Source organism: Merops nubicus, unplaced genomic scaffold (genome assembly GCF_000691845.1).
Source record: "Merops nubicus isolate BGI_N331 unplaced genomic scaffold, ASM69184v1 scaffold1896, whole genome shotgun sequence".
Classification (NCBI taxonomy): domain Eukaryota; kingdom Metazoa; phylum Chordata; class Aves; order Coraciiformes; family Meropidae; genus Merops; species Merops nubicus.
In genome coordinates, this window is record NW_008615425.1 from 34,576 (window position 1) to 50,421 (window position 15,846).

The following is a 15,846-nucleotide window of genomic DNA, read 5'->3' on the forward strand; positions in this document are numbered from 1 at the left end:
GTGTGAATTCACTTTGAGTGAATCGAGAGGTAAAGCCTGGTAGGATAACTGCTGCTAATTGAGGCCATCCTCATAAACCTGGTTGGACTGAGTGTGCACCAGCATCTGCAGTGCTCAGATGGGGAACAAGGTAAATTTATAGCAGAATGCATGAAAGCTTTCACTGCTGCAGCCATGCTGTATCAGATCAGGCATAAATAAAGTATTTCAGTGTCCTGAACCTTCAAACAAGCACAGAAGAGGCTTTGAAATCTGGATTAGGAAAGATTAACTCTTCAGGAAACAGTTCTTTTGGAGGGGAAGAGGGTGAAAGTGTGCTAGTGAAGTTCTCAGCCTCTCTGGTGACAACCCTGCAGGTCCGCAACCAGCACTGGAGTCTCATCATGGAGAGCGTGGTCCCGTCTGACAAGGGGAATTACACCTGCATAGTGGAGAACCAGTATGGATCCATCAACCACACGTACCACCTCGACGTTGTTGGTGAGTCAAGCTCTTGTCACATCTAAGACAATCTTTCTCATTAATGAATTTCCTTATTGAAACGTTTAGAACGAAGCTGTTACATTTTTGCATTAATTTTAAAGATGATTTCAGAATATTCTAGTGATATTTCACTACATAACCAATTGCTGTATAACTTTATATATTCATCTCTCTTACTCATGTCTGTGGGACTTATCTACCCATGGCTTGGCAAAGGTGAAATATCCGTGTGTGCAAATGAGTTGTTCTTGTGGTGATACACCTCAAAGCTGATTGTGACAACCAAATGACAAATACTGATGCAATTTTAATAGTTGGTACAATTGAATTATTACTTGTATGATTGTACCCAACACAAATTTTAAGAACTGCAGTTATAAAAACTGTCAAGTGATCCTTTAGATTGTTGTTGTTATAGCTGAAATGGTCCTGTTATTTAGATTGTTGTTATAGCTGAAATGGTCCTGTTGTTGTTTTTTTTTATTTTAATGGAAAGCTAGATACTGACTTTGGTGAAGCTAGTGAAGATCTTAAGGTTCAGAAGAGGTACTTGGTGTTCACAGCAGTGTAATGGGGATCCAACCACAGCTTGTTGTGTGAGCTCTGAGCAGTCCCTGAAACACAGAATGACAAAAAATGTGAAGAAGTGTTTTACCTGAGGACAAATTATAAAAAAATCCTTATTAGCTGCAAAGCTGTGATTCAGCAGATCTATTAAGCACATGCTTAATAACATGAACTTCATAATACCAAAATCCTATTGACTTTAATAAGGCTTACACATATTTATTTAAGTGCTTAGTTATATTAGGAGTCGAAGTCTCAGGAACCATTAGCCTGGTCTGGTGAGAGCAGTTTTATTGACTCTGAAGGCATTGCTGTCCAAAAGTAACCTTTGGCTGTTAGAAAATGACTTGCTGGTAGTATCTTTGGGGGTCTGAGCTCCTGTGTCTGAAGTATGTTTTGAATGGGCTTTGCTCTCTCCATGCTTCTGAGGTGATCTGAGCATCACAAGTTCTGTGAATAAAGCTTTTGATCAATCAGTATTGAAAACAAAAATTAACTTAGTTATTGCAAGCTATTTTTTTGCAGGTGACAGACAGCCAAACTTAATCTCTTATGGGAAATCTTACTGTGGATTTGGGTTTATAGGACTAAAACAGGCACAAAATTTTAATTTCCCTGTTTCTTGATTGGTTTTTACATGAATAAAAGGCATCTCTCGTATTGCTTTGGATGGTCTTTAAAAGTAGTGTCTTGAGACCACTAAAATCTGTGGAAACCTGCAAATCCAAAGGAAAACAAGTGCTTTGTGGATAAAAAAAGGGTAATTTAGTGATGGAGATACTGTCCAACTGAAGCTTTACCACCATCCCCAATACATCTAAGTCTTCAGAGCTGGTCTGTGAATCACCCAGCTCACCTGTACTTGCTTTTAGGTAGTCAGCACTGAAAGCAGTGAGGATTTTTATAGCCTTGGCAATACTTTGTCGTCCTCAGTAGAGTGAGCTATGGGTATGGTTGAGGTCAACCATGCAACTGGTAAAGCCATTTTTTGTTTGAATACTTCTTTAAACAATGTTTTATGGAGGGTGCAGCAGCAACGTCTGCCAGAGGTGCTGGTAAATGGTGTTCTGCAGGTCTCTGTCCTCTGCTGACCACCTTGCTGGAGGACATGGGCTTGATTTACAGAGCCTGGTCTGGGAAGAATGTTAAGGACATGATGAGTTGTGGGATTTTTCCAGGTGTCTTGGGTGCTTTTCTTAGTCCTTTAGGGAATCTAGATTGCCTCAACTTTGGTGTCGCTTAAAAATGTTTTTGATAGGCTACATGGCAGGAAAAAGCCAGTTTTGCATGGTTGGAGTTTTCCTTGTTGAAGCAAAACTGGCTAAAAATTCACCTTCCCTTCTCTGTCCCCTGCTCCTTTTCCTCATTGCCACCCCAGTCCCAATGTGGCATGTTTTATGTTGACTGTAAAAGTCTTTAGCCTTTTTTTTTCTAGTAAATGTGTTCACGGATGATGCAGTCACTTGAGCAAATATTTGTCAGAAGCCCTCTTGCCTCTGCTCCCCCTTTGAGCCTTTTGAATACCTTACATTGAGGAATATTATGCAGAAGCTTATTTTTCCTGGCAGTAAATTATAGTGACCTGCATGAATGAATGGAATGGTAATAAGGATGACGTAATTTATTGAAATGTCTATTCCTTTCCTATAGAGAGTCAGAAAAGTAAATATTGAGGTTTTTCAGAAGTGAATAGTGATTTTGGGTGCTGGGTACCCAGCTGATGGAACCCAGTGGAGCCCTGATTTTCTCTGGGTGAATATTCAGGATTTTCTGATGCTCAGGCCCTGGGAGAGATGAAACACCAGAAGTCTGGATATGACTTCTGCACATCACAACCTGCATTTTGCAGTTCTACATACTTAATAATTTTACTTCCTTTTTGCATGGATGAGTTTAAGGATGCAATTGTTAGTTTACCTTAAAACATACGTGTGGGAATGCTCACCTTAAGATACTTGCATTGAGTTCACCATGAGTCTTCCAAGAGACACTGCACTGGGGCTCTAACCTGAGAGAGGGATTGATGGTAGAGAGCTCAGCCATTCCTCTGTTGCTGAAATCTTAAAATAATGGTGGAGATTGGGCATAAAATTGCTGAAGCAGTAAGTTAAGGCTGGCCAGAAGGGGAAACTTTGGCAGTATTTCTAGTTAAGACAGTTCCACAGAAGTTAAAGTTGTGCTTATTTTTCTATTTTCATATGAATTTTCAGTTCCCAGAGGGTTGTGGGGAGTTATGGATGTTTGTTTAGAGGCAACTGTGTACATAGATTACATTTTACAAACTTCAGGTTGTAATTTTAGGCCAAGTTGTGTGTGGAAAACTGTCAGCTGAAAGTCTCTGAAATTGCTTTTCCTATATGGTTTAACTGGTTCCAGAGCTGATTAAGTGTAATAGCAAATGGTATTAAACATGGTAACGTATTACACTAACATGAGCATCTAACTGTATGGTGTAAGGTAGAGAACCCTCTGATTATGTCACAGATTTGGGAGGTATCCCAGCAAAAATCCTGCCAAATAATGACACAATTCTAGTTAGGAATATCCAGTATTACTTGATGCCAGTAACTTTCCAAAGCTTGAACTCTTTTGACAATTAAAAGCCTGGAGCCAGCAGGGCTGAGTAGTTTTCAGTCAGAATGGAGGTGTGAACTATTCTCATTTTTACCTTGTAATTACTTGCAAGAACCCTCTTAAAATAGTCAGCTCAGCTCAGATGGTCTCATTCAAATTTACAAACTTGGCAAAACCCTTGCACTGAATTTTTTACAATGGGAGTAGAAAAAAGCAGCAAGTTGTTGGCAGCCCCTCTTATTGCACAGGATCCTGGTGTGCATTGACAGCGTGAGCAGGGAATTGTCCATTGGAGTTGGCCAGGATATTCTGTTGGACAAAGTTATCCTTCAGATATTTGGGATACCCCAATCGATAGCCTTTTCCTTTCTCCTCCTCCTCCATTTCAAAACAGGGATTTAAGCAGGGTGCAGGCAGGGCTTTGCTCAGGGCAAAGCTCAGTGTGTTGTGGTTTGGGGTCAGGGAATCCCCCAGACCAATAACAGATGCTCTCTCTTAACCCTCTGTGAAAGGGAGATGAGTCAATTTTAGCTTTTTTTTAGCCACTACCCAGAGGCTTCAATTAATATCGGCTACTTATTGTCCAAGGCAAAGTGCCAGCACGTGGTAATTGCTTACAACCAAAATGCAGAGTGGCCAGGAGAAGGAAATGGCACTGTCCATTTTATAGATGAAAATCCGAGCTGGGGAGCGATGAAATTTCTTGCTCTGGGTCACACAGGAAGCTGGTGGTGGCCGAGCCAAAAAGTAAAGCTGGTACTTGAATCCTTATCCAGGACCTTAATTACAAGAATGTTCTTTCCCTTGTACAGTTTAGCCCATCAGCTGTTTTTTTCACTCGCAGCTCAAGTGCCTTTCTTGCTCTTTTGTATTTAACAGCAGGTAGAAACTCGAATTTTTATAGTCAGCTTACTAATAGACTAACTCCATTCTCATTAAACATATATAAAGTCATGCAGTCTTAAGGGAGAATGAATGAAAACGAGGTGGTTTTCACTTATGAGTTGTATTGTAGTGAGTCCGGGTTGCAGGAAGCAACGTGGGAATGCAGCCACTGAGACTTGTGTATAATTAGATCGCTCTTGGATCGCAATTATCGCTGGAGTACAATTTCAGCAGTGGCAGTTCTGTTTGAGCATGGAAGGAAGTAATTGAATTTATATTTTAATGGCAAAAAGAAAAAAAAAAAAGGTTAGTCTTTGAACAGGCCTAGTGCAGGTAGCCATTTCTGTCCTATTTAATGTCATCATCCAGGGAAACAAAAGATGGTTTGGTTTCAGATGAGGTTGGGCACATTACCTCATTTACTGGGTTTTCCATAAGCTGCTATAGCATAATACACCTTCCAAGAATGTATAAGAAGACATTGCTGTTTATTAAAAAAAAAAATGAACATAACTTGTGTCAACTATATATTTTTTTTAAAAAAAATAACCTTTTGCTTTACTTAGTTTAGCTTTACTTTGACCAGTTTCTAATTTGCCTAATAGCCATGCCTGTGGCTCTTACTACTGAGGAGTGAACTCCAGAGGTGGCAGCACACCACGCGGTTGTCCCGTAACAATAATTCATATTTTCATATGAAAACAGGGTGAGAATCATTTCTCATCCAGGAGGGATTTTAAATGACTCTCACTTTAGAGCTCCTGCCCCAGAAATCTCATGTATGAGTGGTTTTACTGATGGGTGTGCAGAGAAATGCTTTTGTTCTGAACTCCGGGAGGTTTTAGAGGGCTTTGGGATGAATCTTACTTTTTACAGCATGTTATTAAAATATTCTGGTTAAAATGGAATAGTACTTTACTGTTTGTTTCCCTTAGTTGAGGCAGAAGAAAAAACTTTGCCTTTGTTTTTAGTCAGCTTTATTTTTGGGTTTTGATGTGCTCTGACTCTAGCTATGAACATGGCACAGGCACCTATTTTTTTTTTTTTTTTTTTTTTTAAAGACATGTTTCCATTTTGTCATTCCCAAATTCATAAAAACATATGCATTGTTATTTGCTTTTGGCTGAGGCTTGTTTTGTCAAACTCAAGTTCAGAATTCGTTTGACTTGACTAGAGTAGGCTCCTTAATTTCTAGCGAATTATTTTTAGGATTCAGGTTTCATACGGAGAAGGAACTGACACCAACTAAATACATGCCTTGGATGTTGCATCACTAATGTCTGGCAGGAGTTAAGTGTAGGTATTACAACCAAGCCTAAACTTGCATTTCTGGCAGATGTGCTTGTAGTTGTTGACTGACTCTTTACATGGACAAGCTTTGGCTTGACTTCTTCACCCAAGTGCTTGCGGCACGGGACATGATGAGACAGGGGCTGGAAGCATGAAGGAATCCACCCTGATGCTTGCCCTCAGGTACTTGGTTAGGCCGAGAGGGAAGAAGATTTTATTTAATGTACTGATAAGCCCAAATGTGGACTTTACACCTGGCTTTTGGCGAGGTGTGTGCATCTGAGAAGAAATTACACAAATTGTTTAGCGCTGGAGGCTGCGAGGTTCACTCCTGAAAACAAAGACCACAGTGTGGTGGTTCAGCTTGAAAGCTTGTTTCCTCCCCCCCTTCTTAATAAGGTAAAAATATTCCAGCCCTCCAGTTTTATAGCGTTAAAGCTTCTGATTTCATTGGAGTAGTCTGGCTAAATTACATTTTATGGACAAATACTGGTGTCATTACTTCATCTGCTGGGTGAACAGTGAATTTGTCATGTTTGGAATGCTTCCTGCAGAGTCTGCTGGGGGAGGACTGGTCTCCCTGTCCCACTTTCTGCCTTATTACAGCCCCAAGGCAGGTATTTCTCTTTCTTTTGATGAGTGATGAACAGGATATTGTTTCAGCTCTGTTATTATCATTTTTAATCATGCCTTCTAATTTGTGCAGTATCCTACTTGTGGAAAAGCAAGTAGGAATTCGCAGGAGTTGTCTGAAGATGCTAACAGGACTCTTGCCTTGCTCAGTGTGCAATTGGCATGTGTTGAAAGCTGTGTCTGCTTAATAAGAGGGGCTTTTTGACCTGATCCAGTCTTTTCTAACAATTTTGTTAGTGACAAAAATGTCAGTGTAATTGGCAGTAAATGGGTCGTGTCCTCGTAAAAATAAAAGGGGAAAAAAGCGCTTAAGTTATCACAAATAGGGAAAAGCTGTAAACGGATGGTGATACAGACTGGATGAATGGACCATAGTAAAGACAAGCACAAGGTTATTAATCACATCTGCCTTATTAATGAGGAGTTTACACCTGAATTTCTTCACGTCCCCAAGCACGGGAGCAAACCCAGAAGTGGGACAAGCCCATGGCTGCAGTGGTGGGTAAGGTGAATCCTGACTGAGACCATCACACTGGTGGTTTTAGGGATTAAACTGGGATTAAATGGGATGTAGAGGTTGAAGAGGATGGAGATGGCACCCATTGGTTTTGCATGATTGTAATGAGCTGAGGCTGGTGGGGATAGGACTGGGAAGATCCAAGAGTGGAAGGGTGTGGGGAGTCTTCCCAGAGATGATTGGAAGGCAGAAGAGAAAAAAAAACTTGAAGGGATGATATCAGGGTGAGATAGGTAAGAGAACGGGACATCTGGCAGTACCAAAGTGTGGACAAATGAGTAAAATAGGAAATTCTGTGGGTATTAAAAAAAATAACAAAGGTTGGACTTACATCTTTCATGTTGGTGTCCTCTCCTCTCACTGCTCCACAAGCCACTGTGCAACATGGAATCCAGAGGTAGCTGTATTTTCACTTTTTTTGATTTTAATTCAGTAGGTCATTTTTGGATTACTACCATTCCCATGTTGCAGCTTCAATAGCAGTTCTGCTTAGATATAAAAAGCTACATTAAAAATCATAGTTTGTGAGGCACTTCTGAATATTGAACTGCTCTGTAAATATAAAATGTGAAGATTATTTTTTCAGGATGCTTTTTAAAAGGTTGCATGAATGTGTTGAAATTTTTGACTGTTCATGAAAATACAACACTGGTACTGTCAGAACTTGAGCCGAGTGAAGAACTCAACAGTGTATTAGTTGGATGCTTGTGAAACTCTGAAATGATATATACCTTTAGGGATTTTTAATTGTCATTGCAAATGAGGTGATCAAAACAATTGCTCTGAAGTTGTTCGTGTATGCTACATTTACAAGAGAATATTTGTGCATTAGTTAATGTTTAATACCTGCAGCACTGTCTCTGCTCTTAGATTGGATTATAGACATTAGTGAGCAATATAATTTCATTTCAGCAGCTGGTTTCAGATGTACATATCCTTTGGTACCTGTGCTAATGCTTTGTCTGGAGTGTTTATGAAATGCATTCATGTCTACATTTAAATGAATGTTCCAACAGATTATCTTTTTTTTTAACCCCTTATTTTTGAGTGAAATTCTCTCCAAAAGCAGTTCTGGGACCTGCTGCTCAGCCAGAGGCTGGTGATAGTCCTCTCAGCTCTGTAGGAAGCTGCCTGTTAGGAGTATATGCTGAAAGGCAGAAAAATGTGGGTGTAGATGGGGGGTCAACAACTGTAGAAAGTAACAGGGAAAATCATGCTTGTTTTGGAGCACAAAGCTTGTCTCCAAGCTTGGCCAGCCTAAGTGCTTGCTTTGAATGCTGTTGCATCTTGCAAACTTTACCTGAATTATTAGAAATACAATGCCAAATGTGTATGATTAGTGTTTACCCAAGTGTTCTTCAGGATCTTTTCCAATGTTGAGAGCAGGTTGTGGATTCTGTGCTGCCGAAGTGTATGTGATCCTGATGGAGGGACATCTCCTCTGCTGGCATGGGACCATGTGATGGCAAACTTCATTCCCAGGGAAGGCAAGCCCAAAGGCTGACTGAGGTCCAACATGGAAACTCTGGGCACTGGAGTTTCTCTCCTGCCCTGAGAGCCTGCACAGTGGGTCTGGTCAGCTGGCTGGTCACCCGTGTCTAGCTTGGGAGGTGGGGAAAGGAGAATACTGAGGTCCTGCTTGCATTGCTCAATAGAGCAAGTGTGCTGTGTAAGGAAACGGGGAGAAGTGTAGAAATGTAAGAGGGCTTTTAAAAGTTTACATAATCTTTTCCATTTTACTTGAAAGGCAGAGCTGTTTTCAGGAAAGGAAATTTGGAGGATGAAAAATATGCAGTCAGGTCACAATAACAACAGCAATAATAACTCCCACTGTGTGCTTTATGGCATCACTGGGTACACTGGGGAGTTAAACTCGCTGCAGCTGGGAGAGGACATCATCCCTGTGGGAGAGATGCTGTTTGCCAGGCATACAGTAAACCTTTGGCAGAGCTTCCTGGAGAGCCCCGGCCAGTGATGCTGGACCCCAGCATTGTCTCTGGTTAGTATAAAGCAGCTGAGTGCTGGGAGCTGTGCACACTACAAAGGATGATATCTCTGTGTGTAAAAATTAATGCAGTCTTTGGAAGCAGCCAGAACAATAACCTTTTACCACTTGTCTGTGAGAAGTCACAAGTTGTTTTTCCTATTCTCTTGTAGCCTTTTTCTCTTAGGGTACAATGAAAAGAATTTCAATGAAAATTTCAGCTCCTCATTGTTCTGTTTTCCATGATTTTTTCACACTAAGCTATGGCCTCTCCCCTCTTTGTTCAGACACGTATGAAGCTTTTGCTTGTGCATGCACTGTGTGAGAGAGACTGAGAGTGAGCTGCAAGCCTGGTGTTGTACAGCTCTTGCTGCTAGGACTTTTTCTGCTCCGTGGGGCTGATGAAACCCACGCTGGGTCAGCCTGACAATAGGGCTTTCCTTTAAGGGCAGACTGCTCTGAAAACAGTTGATCGTTTTGCACATGAAAACCAGAGCATTCGTGTTGCCTGCCCTATCCCTGGGCTTGCTGAAGGTTTCCATCTCTTCTAACCCCTTGATATACGTTTGATTTGAAAGGCTAGCTTTTAACTAGCTCTGATTGTAATTATTATTTTTTTTCCTACTGTTTTCACTGACATCACCAGGCTTTGTATCAAGCCAAATAAGCCAGTCTCTTGCTTGCTTTCTTCTCCACGGCTTGCTGCCATATGAGAAAATGGTGTGCAGATGAACTTATGCTGCAGAGGTGTTGTGTGAAGATGGATTTGAGCTAAAGTGCACACAGGACAGCGAGCTGAAGCTGCAGAGCTATCCAAAGAGACAGATGGGATAACATCAGTAGGAGCTTTGCCTGCTGCAGAAACAGTGCTGTTACTTCACATCAGAAGTGAAGGTGGTGAAGCCAAGGACAGAGAGTTTGAATGCACCTGATGTGTTGCTGCAGAGGTTTTAAAAAGGCACTGCCTGTCACTCAGCTGGGCTTGCTGAGCAGGAGGGCTGGGGTTTAGCACAAGGGACTCTGATGGGCAAAGGCTTCTGTGCATAGCAGATGGGTCTGCTTCTGGTGCCCGGGACAAAGCTGTAATCTTTAGAACTAAGATTCTTTAATAGTATTGAAACATTTAATTTTATGAGAAAGAGTTGAGTGATGGCAGGGAATGGATGGAGTCGGGTTCCTTGCTGTTGCACTTTGTGCTGACTGCTGGCACTGGCCTGGAGATGAGAGCAGAAATGGACATTTGGGCCTAGCAGTGGGCAATGATGAAGGGTGTGACAAAGCAGCACAAAGAATTGCCTCAAGTTCATGTAAAAGGCTTCCAAATTTGAGCACAGAGGGAGTTTAGAAAGTGGTTCTGGAGGTTAGCCCCTCACTCCCAGCCACAAGAGCAGGTCCCTGTGCTCCTCTACGCCTCACCAGATCCACTTGTGAGGGCCAGGAGCTCCAGCTGCAGCATTACCCCTTCAAGCTCTTGGCCACAGAGATGACTTCTTCAGGGAGCGTTGAGCCAATAGGAAATGCTGTACATGGAGGCTCCTGCTGTATGGGAACACTGAACAGTGTGAACGTTTGTTGGCTAATGCCTACTGATAAAAGATGCCAAAATTTGTAAGGCATGATCTCATCAGCACTGGTAATGCTGGTCTGATCCATAAGCTATTCTGCTAGTCTGCCTGAAAGGCTTCTGTTCTTTATCAGACGTTCTTGCCAGGGATGGTCTTTATCACTTAATGTTTAATGACAGTGATCTGTTATTCCTGGTAGCCTTAAAACACCTGATTTTGCAGAGTTTGGGGAGAGAGCGTGGTCCCTAACTTGCTGTGGACACTACCTTGGCATGTATGAATTGCCTAGGAAGCAGTGATTTGAGGGGTGTGTACATATAAATGGAACATGACAGTTCAGCAGCACTTCTGAATTGGCCATAAACAACATGCAGTGCTTCATATTATGCAGAAAGGAAACCAAACTGAAGTGCAGCTGGTAGAAGCTGCTCAGCTCCTGGCTCATGCATATATGGTGTATGACGTGGACTAGGAGAAGCCTTTTGCCTACACCTGCTCAGTTGTTTCTGATCTTTTGAAAGAGCAACCTGCAACGTTTCTCCTCCATGCCATGGAGCAAATGGTGGAGGCAGCAGTGTTTTCCTTCCAGCATGTCACAGAGCACAATTGCTTATTGCTGGAGAAAGGAAGCGAAGGTTTGGCTTGGCCTGTGTGTAGAAAATATCTGTGGGGACTCTGCCATCTGTTTGGTTAGACCTCTCCTATGCCACTCCACCTAGGAGTGTGGTGAGCAAGTGTAGTTTCAAATTGGGTCCTTTGTATGAACATGTGTAATGGAGAAGCCCGAGTTGTAATTCCTCATGCCTTGGCTGCTCCTGGAACTCTCCTCAAAAGAGCTCAGTAATTCAGAGAGCAATAATTCATCCAGCCTCTGAGTTCCTTTGCTGTCAGCTAGGGCAGTACAGATCCTTGAAGGGTCTTCACTCACCGAATGGTGAGGGATTGATAGACATTTAGTCTTTTTTTTTTTAATGTTTGATATTTAGCCCAAATAGGTAATGATCAGGGGTGGATATCCTGCAGTTGTCCCCAGGATGATGGGAGGGTGCTGTGTACTGAGTGAAGGAGCAACACAGAGGAGAGAGATTTCTTTCCCAGCATATGATGAGAAGGATGTGGTTGGTTGTTTGGTTTGTGTGTTTGGTTTTTTTTTTTTTTTTGTTTTAAGGCTGAAGAGTCTATCTTGAAAGTTTAGGAAGCTAAGCCAAAGCCAAGGCAAGAGGCTGTGATTACAATCTGGCCTAAAATGCTGTAGGATGCTTTAGAGACCCATAATTTACAGGATAATTAGCATTTTCCCGAGTAACAGATGTTGCATCAGGAAGGTGGTTGGGGACGGGCAGTGGTTTCAGCTGAAGACGTCCTGAGCTCGCAGTCAGGCAGAATAAGCAACTAGAGCTGAACGTGCTGTGCTGACCAGGGCCAGTGAAGAACAGGGCATGGCAGGTCTGTGTTTTCAGTTAAGCTGAGGGACAGCTGGAACTGTTTCATTTTTTATTCAGTGCTGAGTGAACATACAGAACTTCAGTGAGGGGCTATCGATCCAGAACCATTACTGGTGCACTTGGACACATCGTCTGTGGGAGCCGTCTGCAGCTTCACAGTGGTAGCTGTCAAGGCAACTCCTTAGGATTCAGTAACATTTTGAAACTGCTGTGAAGACTCTGATAAATCTATCTAATTAAAAAATGTGGAAAAGAATTAGATAACTTTTTTTTCCATCCCTCTTGCCCTTAATTGAGGATCTCTCCGTTATCCGTAGAACTTATGTTTGGTCTCACATTTGCTACTCAGCTTTTATTTTCCTAGTCTGCACTTGATTCACACATTTGCAAGAGGAGGAAGCAAGTACATTCAAAAGGAGAAAATAAGAGTTGTTTTCTTTTTTTCTTTTTTTTTTTGTTTTTTTAATATGAATCAGATGCCTTATCCAAAGCCCATTGAATTCCATGTGAGTTTTTCCCTTGACTTCAATGGGCTTTGGTTCTGGCTTTTAGCTCCCATGAAAGGTCCTGAACTGTCTGTGCTAGGGTGACAAGGAGGTTTGGGTAGACAATTACCATAGCTCTTCTCAGCCACTGGCACAGCCAGGTTGCTAAGGAGACTTGGCCTCAGGATGGGTCCCAGAGCTCACCCCTTCCGGGGTTATTGTCTCCTCTCCTGGCCAAGGCACTCCAGCAGCAGCCGAGCCACTCTTTCAGCCACAATATGCTCTACTCAGGCCTCTGGCAGCAGCAGACCTTGCCCTACGTCTCCCCTCAACTGGCATGCCCAACGAGCAGCTTCTCTTCCTGCAGTGTTTCCATCCCTGCACACCAGAGTCGTGGGGTCACATCTTCTGTTGGCTGTGAAACTTGGGTTTTGGCCTCTGCCTCCATGCCCCAGCATCTTCACCTCGTTCATTTGCACCATGACTTTCCATTCTCATTTCCTTCTTGCTAGCTGCAGCTGGTTGGCACAAAAAGTTTGAGGTGAAGCTAAGGATGGGAGAGAGGTGAGGACCTTTTGTTAGGGGGGCTTTTGTCAAGACTCCTTGTGAAGTTTGCAGGCTCCAGTCGTTATTTCCAGAAGAGTTCTTCCAGTCACATGTCCCTCCATCATCTGTGGAAGGATGGCCTCCCACCCATCTCCAAGTGTCTGCAAGGCTGGGAGCATCCTGGGCAGCTCCTTCCATTGTGCCAGTTTTTCAGAAAGTTGGAAGGTTTCAACTTTCCTGGATTCTTTTTAGTTTTCTCTCTTGGAAGAAGGTATTCTGAAGTTTTAACATTAACAGGCTAAATGACAGTTTCTTCTAAGCCACTGGGCAGGTCTCTTTGTCAGTCATCTTTTCAGATAGTGAATGTTTGCCTGTAGATAAGCAAAGGGAATTGTTCAAGCCCTAGGGACTTTTATGGTGGTGTAAAATTTAGATGCTTATAGCTTTGAGAATGATATTCCTCATCTGAGTGGTCATTTTTGCTCTGCCTTTTGCAGATAATTGACACCTCAAATGGGGATGATGTTGGGTTTCTTTCTAAACTGCAAGCTGGAGAAAGCAGGCTGATGTCTGTCTTTTAAGGTGGGACCTAGCAGTGTGTGCTTTCTCTTTTAAGAGCATGATAAAGTTAGACTTTGGGAAGAACTGGAATGTGAAGAAAACTAAATGTAGCATATGGAGGTTTATATGTAATTATCAGTATGGCTCAATTACTTTCAGATCAATGTACAGGAAATATTTTTTTAATTAAAGTTTAAAGCATGCAATATGTTAAAAAGCAACTGTAACATATTTCACACTCTTAATGCACCCATTGCAGTTGAGCCAGGAAGATCTATTTGGGGGAGGAGAGTTTATTTATGAAAACCCTTGTAGCTCTGTATGTAGTTTACTAAGTATTGAATACTTATGGTAGTAAAATTATTATCTACTACTTTTTACAGTTCTTATTTACTGTTCAGTATGCTTGAAGACAACTAATCTATGGGATGTTGTATTATAGCATATGCTGTTGACTTGTTTTTGACGTGTGTTAGCAGTGAGAGTGCAACATTGAAATTGCAGTGGTCAGGTACCAAAAATTTAGTTATTAAGGTTCTGATTCATTTCAATATTAATGAGCAAGGAGAATACTGAAGTTGGTAGAGCTAAGTGTTTTGTTGCCAGCTTGTTTTGTATGAAAATATTGCTTGAGTTGGAGATGTGTATGATCACTCTAGTTTAGTGATGATCCTAATTAAAGGGTTATGTAAGGATAATGATAAAATTAATAAAATTAGTTTCACCATCCTTGAAGATTTTTTTTTTTTTAAAGGTAACGTTGACTCTTTTCCTAGTCTTCAGTTAAAAACGGTCACCTAGTTTCCATCTATTAGTGTAGCCAGATGTTTGAGTGTTGGTATCTGCTTACAAATACAGGGCTTGTATTTGAAATGCTTGTGTTTTAACTAGTGATGTTATGAATATGAAGGTACCTTTGAGGGTACCTATGCTTAGGCAGAGTCTGTAGGTGTGTGTGGTGTGCAGAGAAATAGGAAAGACCAGGCAACATCCTGAAATGACCATTTCCAAGGAGTGGTATGTACAGAATTATACTTGGTCATTTGGCATTAGTGGAAATTTCTTCATATTTAGTTATTTACCCCAGTGCTGAGTGTATTTCTTGTGGTCCTTGGCCTCCAGGTTTGTCATGAAACCCTGCTGAGTTCACGTCATGATGGTGATGTTCTTCTGTGCTGTTTGCCTGTGTGGGCACAGGAATGCTGCTTTCTGCTGAAGGGGGAGAGTTGGCCAACACTAGGCATTGCTCCATGTGTTGGAGGGCAACTAAAGTTTATTTCTGACACGTTCACCCTTAGAGAAGAAATTTCACAAGTGGCTCTATATATGCACATATACATATGAATGCACTTAATCTGTTAAAAGGAATTTTGCACCAAGAATGTAGGAACTTTGCTTTTACTTCTTTGCTTTGCCTCCTCTTTTTTGGTAGAGGAAATGTTTGACAGTCATCAATAAAAGTTTAAATCATTGATGACTATCACGATAAACTAAACTAAACACATTTTATATGTTGATGCTGGCATAGTAGGAACTTTTCCAAGATGTTTCAGGCCTCGTTCTCTGGTTTGTTTAAGGGCAGAGAGTAAGGTCACAAAGGAAATCAAACCCTGATGTGGAGAAATGAAACATGAGGCCTACTGACTTCTAAAAAACATTTTAAATAACATTCTCTGAGGTTTCATTTTATACTGAAGGCAGCTGTAATAAGTTTTGGAAGATGGTGTAAGGTTTCTATTAAAGAGAGATTTCTGCTTGCTGTTTTTGTACCCAAATGAAGGAGCGAGGGAGATGGAATTAGAGCTTATTCAGTATAAGGTGAGAAACTAAAAGTTCTCTCCAGAACTGTAAAATAGTAATTTATATGTTCTACTGTAATTTATAAATTAAAAAATATTCATCTGTTCCTCGATCTTTAAAAATGACACATAGAGATGTGAAATAATTTAATAAGTGCAACACAAATGCACTTTGGCCACAAGTAAAGTAAGACTGCTGCTTTGTAGCACGCTGCCAGCATAGCCTCAGTGAATAAATTCCCAGTAGATGTTTGCTGCATGCCAAATATATTGAACTGTATAAAAGATCCCATTGTTCCATGGGCATCATTATTTGCTATTATACTTGCAGTGTTTGCTTGTGAAACAGTTTATTGGAATCGAGTCTGTTTAAGAAGGAACGCTTGACTTGAAATTCAGTTGATTTGGCTCATAATGGCAAAGTTTTTACAGCCTACAGCCTCTAAAAATAAATATTTAGATCTGCTGGTTTTTACTTATCTTTGAAGGAATTCCTGGAGCGGGGGAAGAGC

General features: G+C 41.4%; 1 protein-coding gene across 1 annotated transcript in view; it reads left to right on the forward strand.

Moving 5' to 3' along the window:
- Nucleotides 1–15,846, forward strand: part of FGFR2 (fibroblast growth factor receptor 2) — an 80,081-nt gene that overhangs the window by 30,837 nt on the left and 33,398 nt on the right. The window contains 1 exon segment of the mRNA XM_008942497.1: nucleotides 357–480. Within this exon segment, the coding sequence (XP_008940745.1) occupies nucleotides 357–480 (124 nt within the window).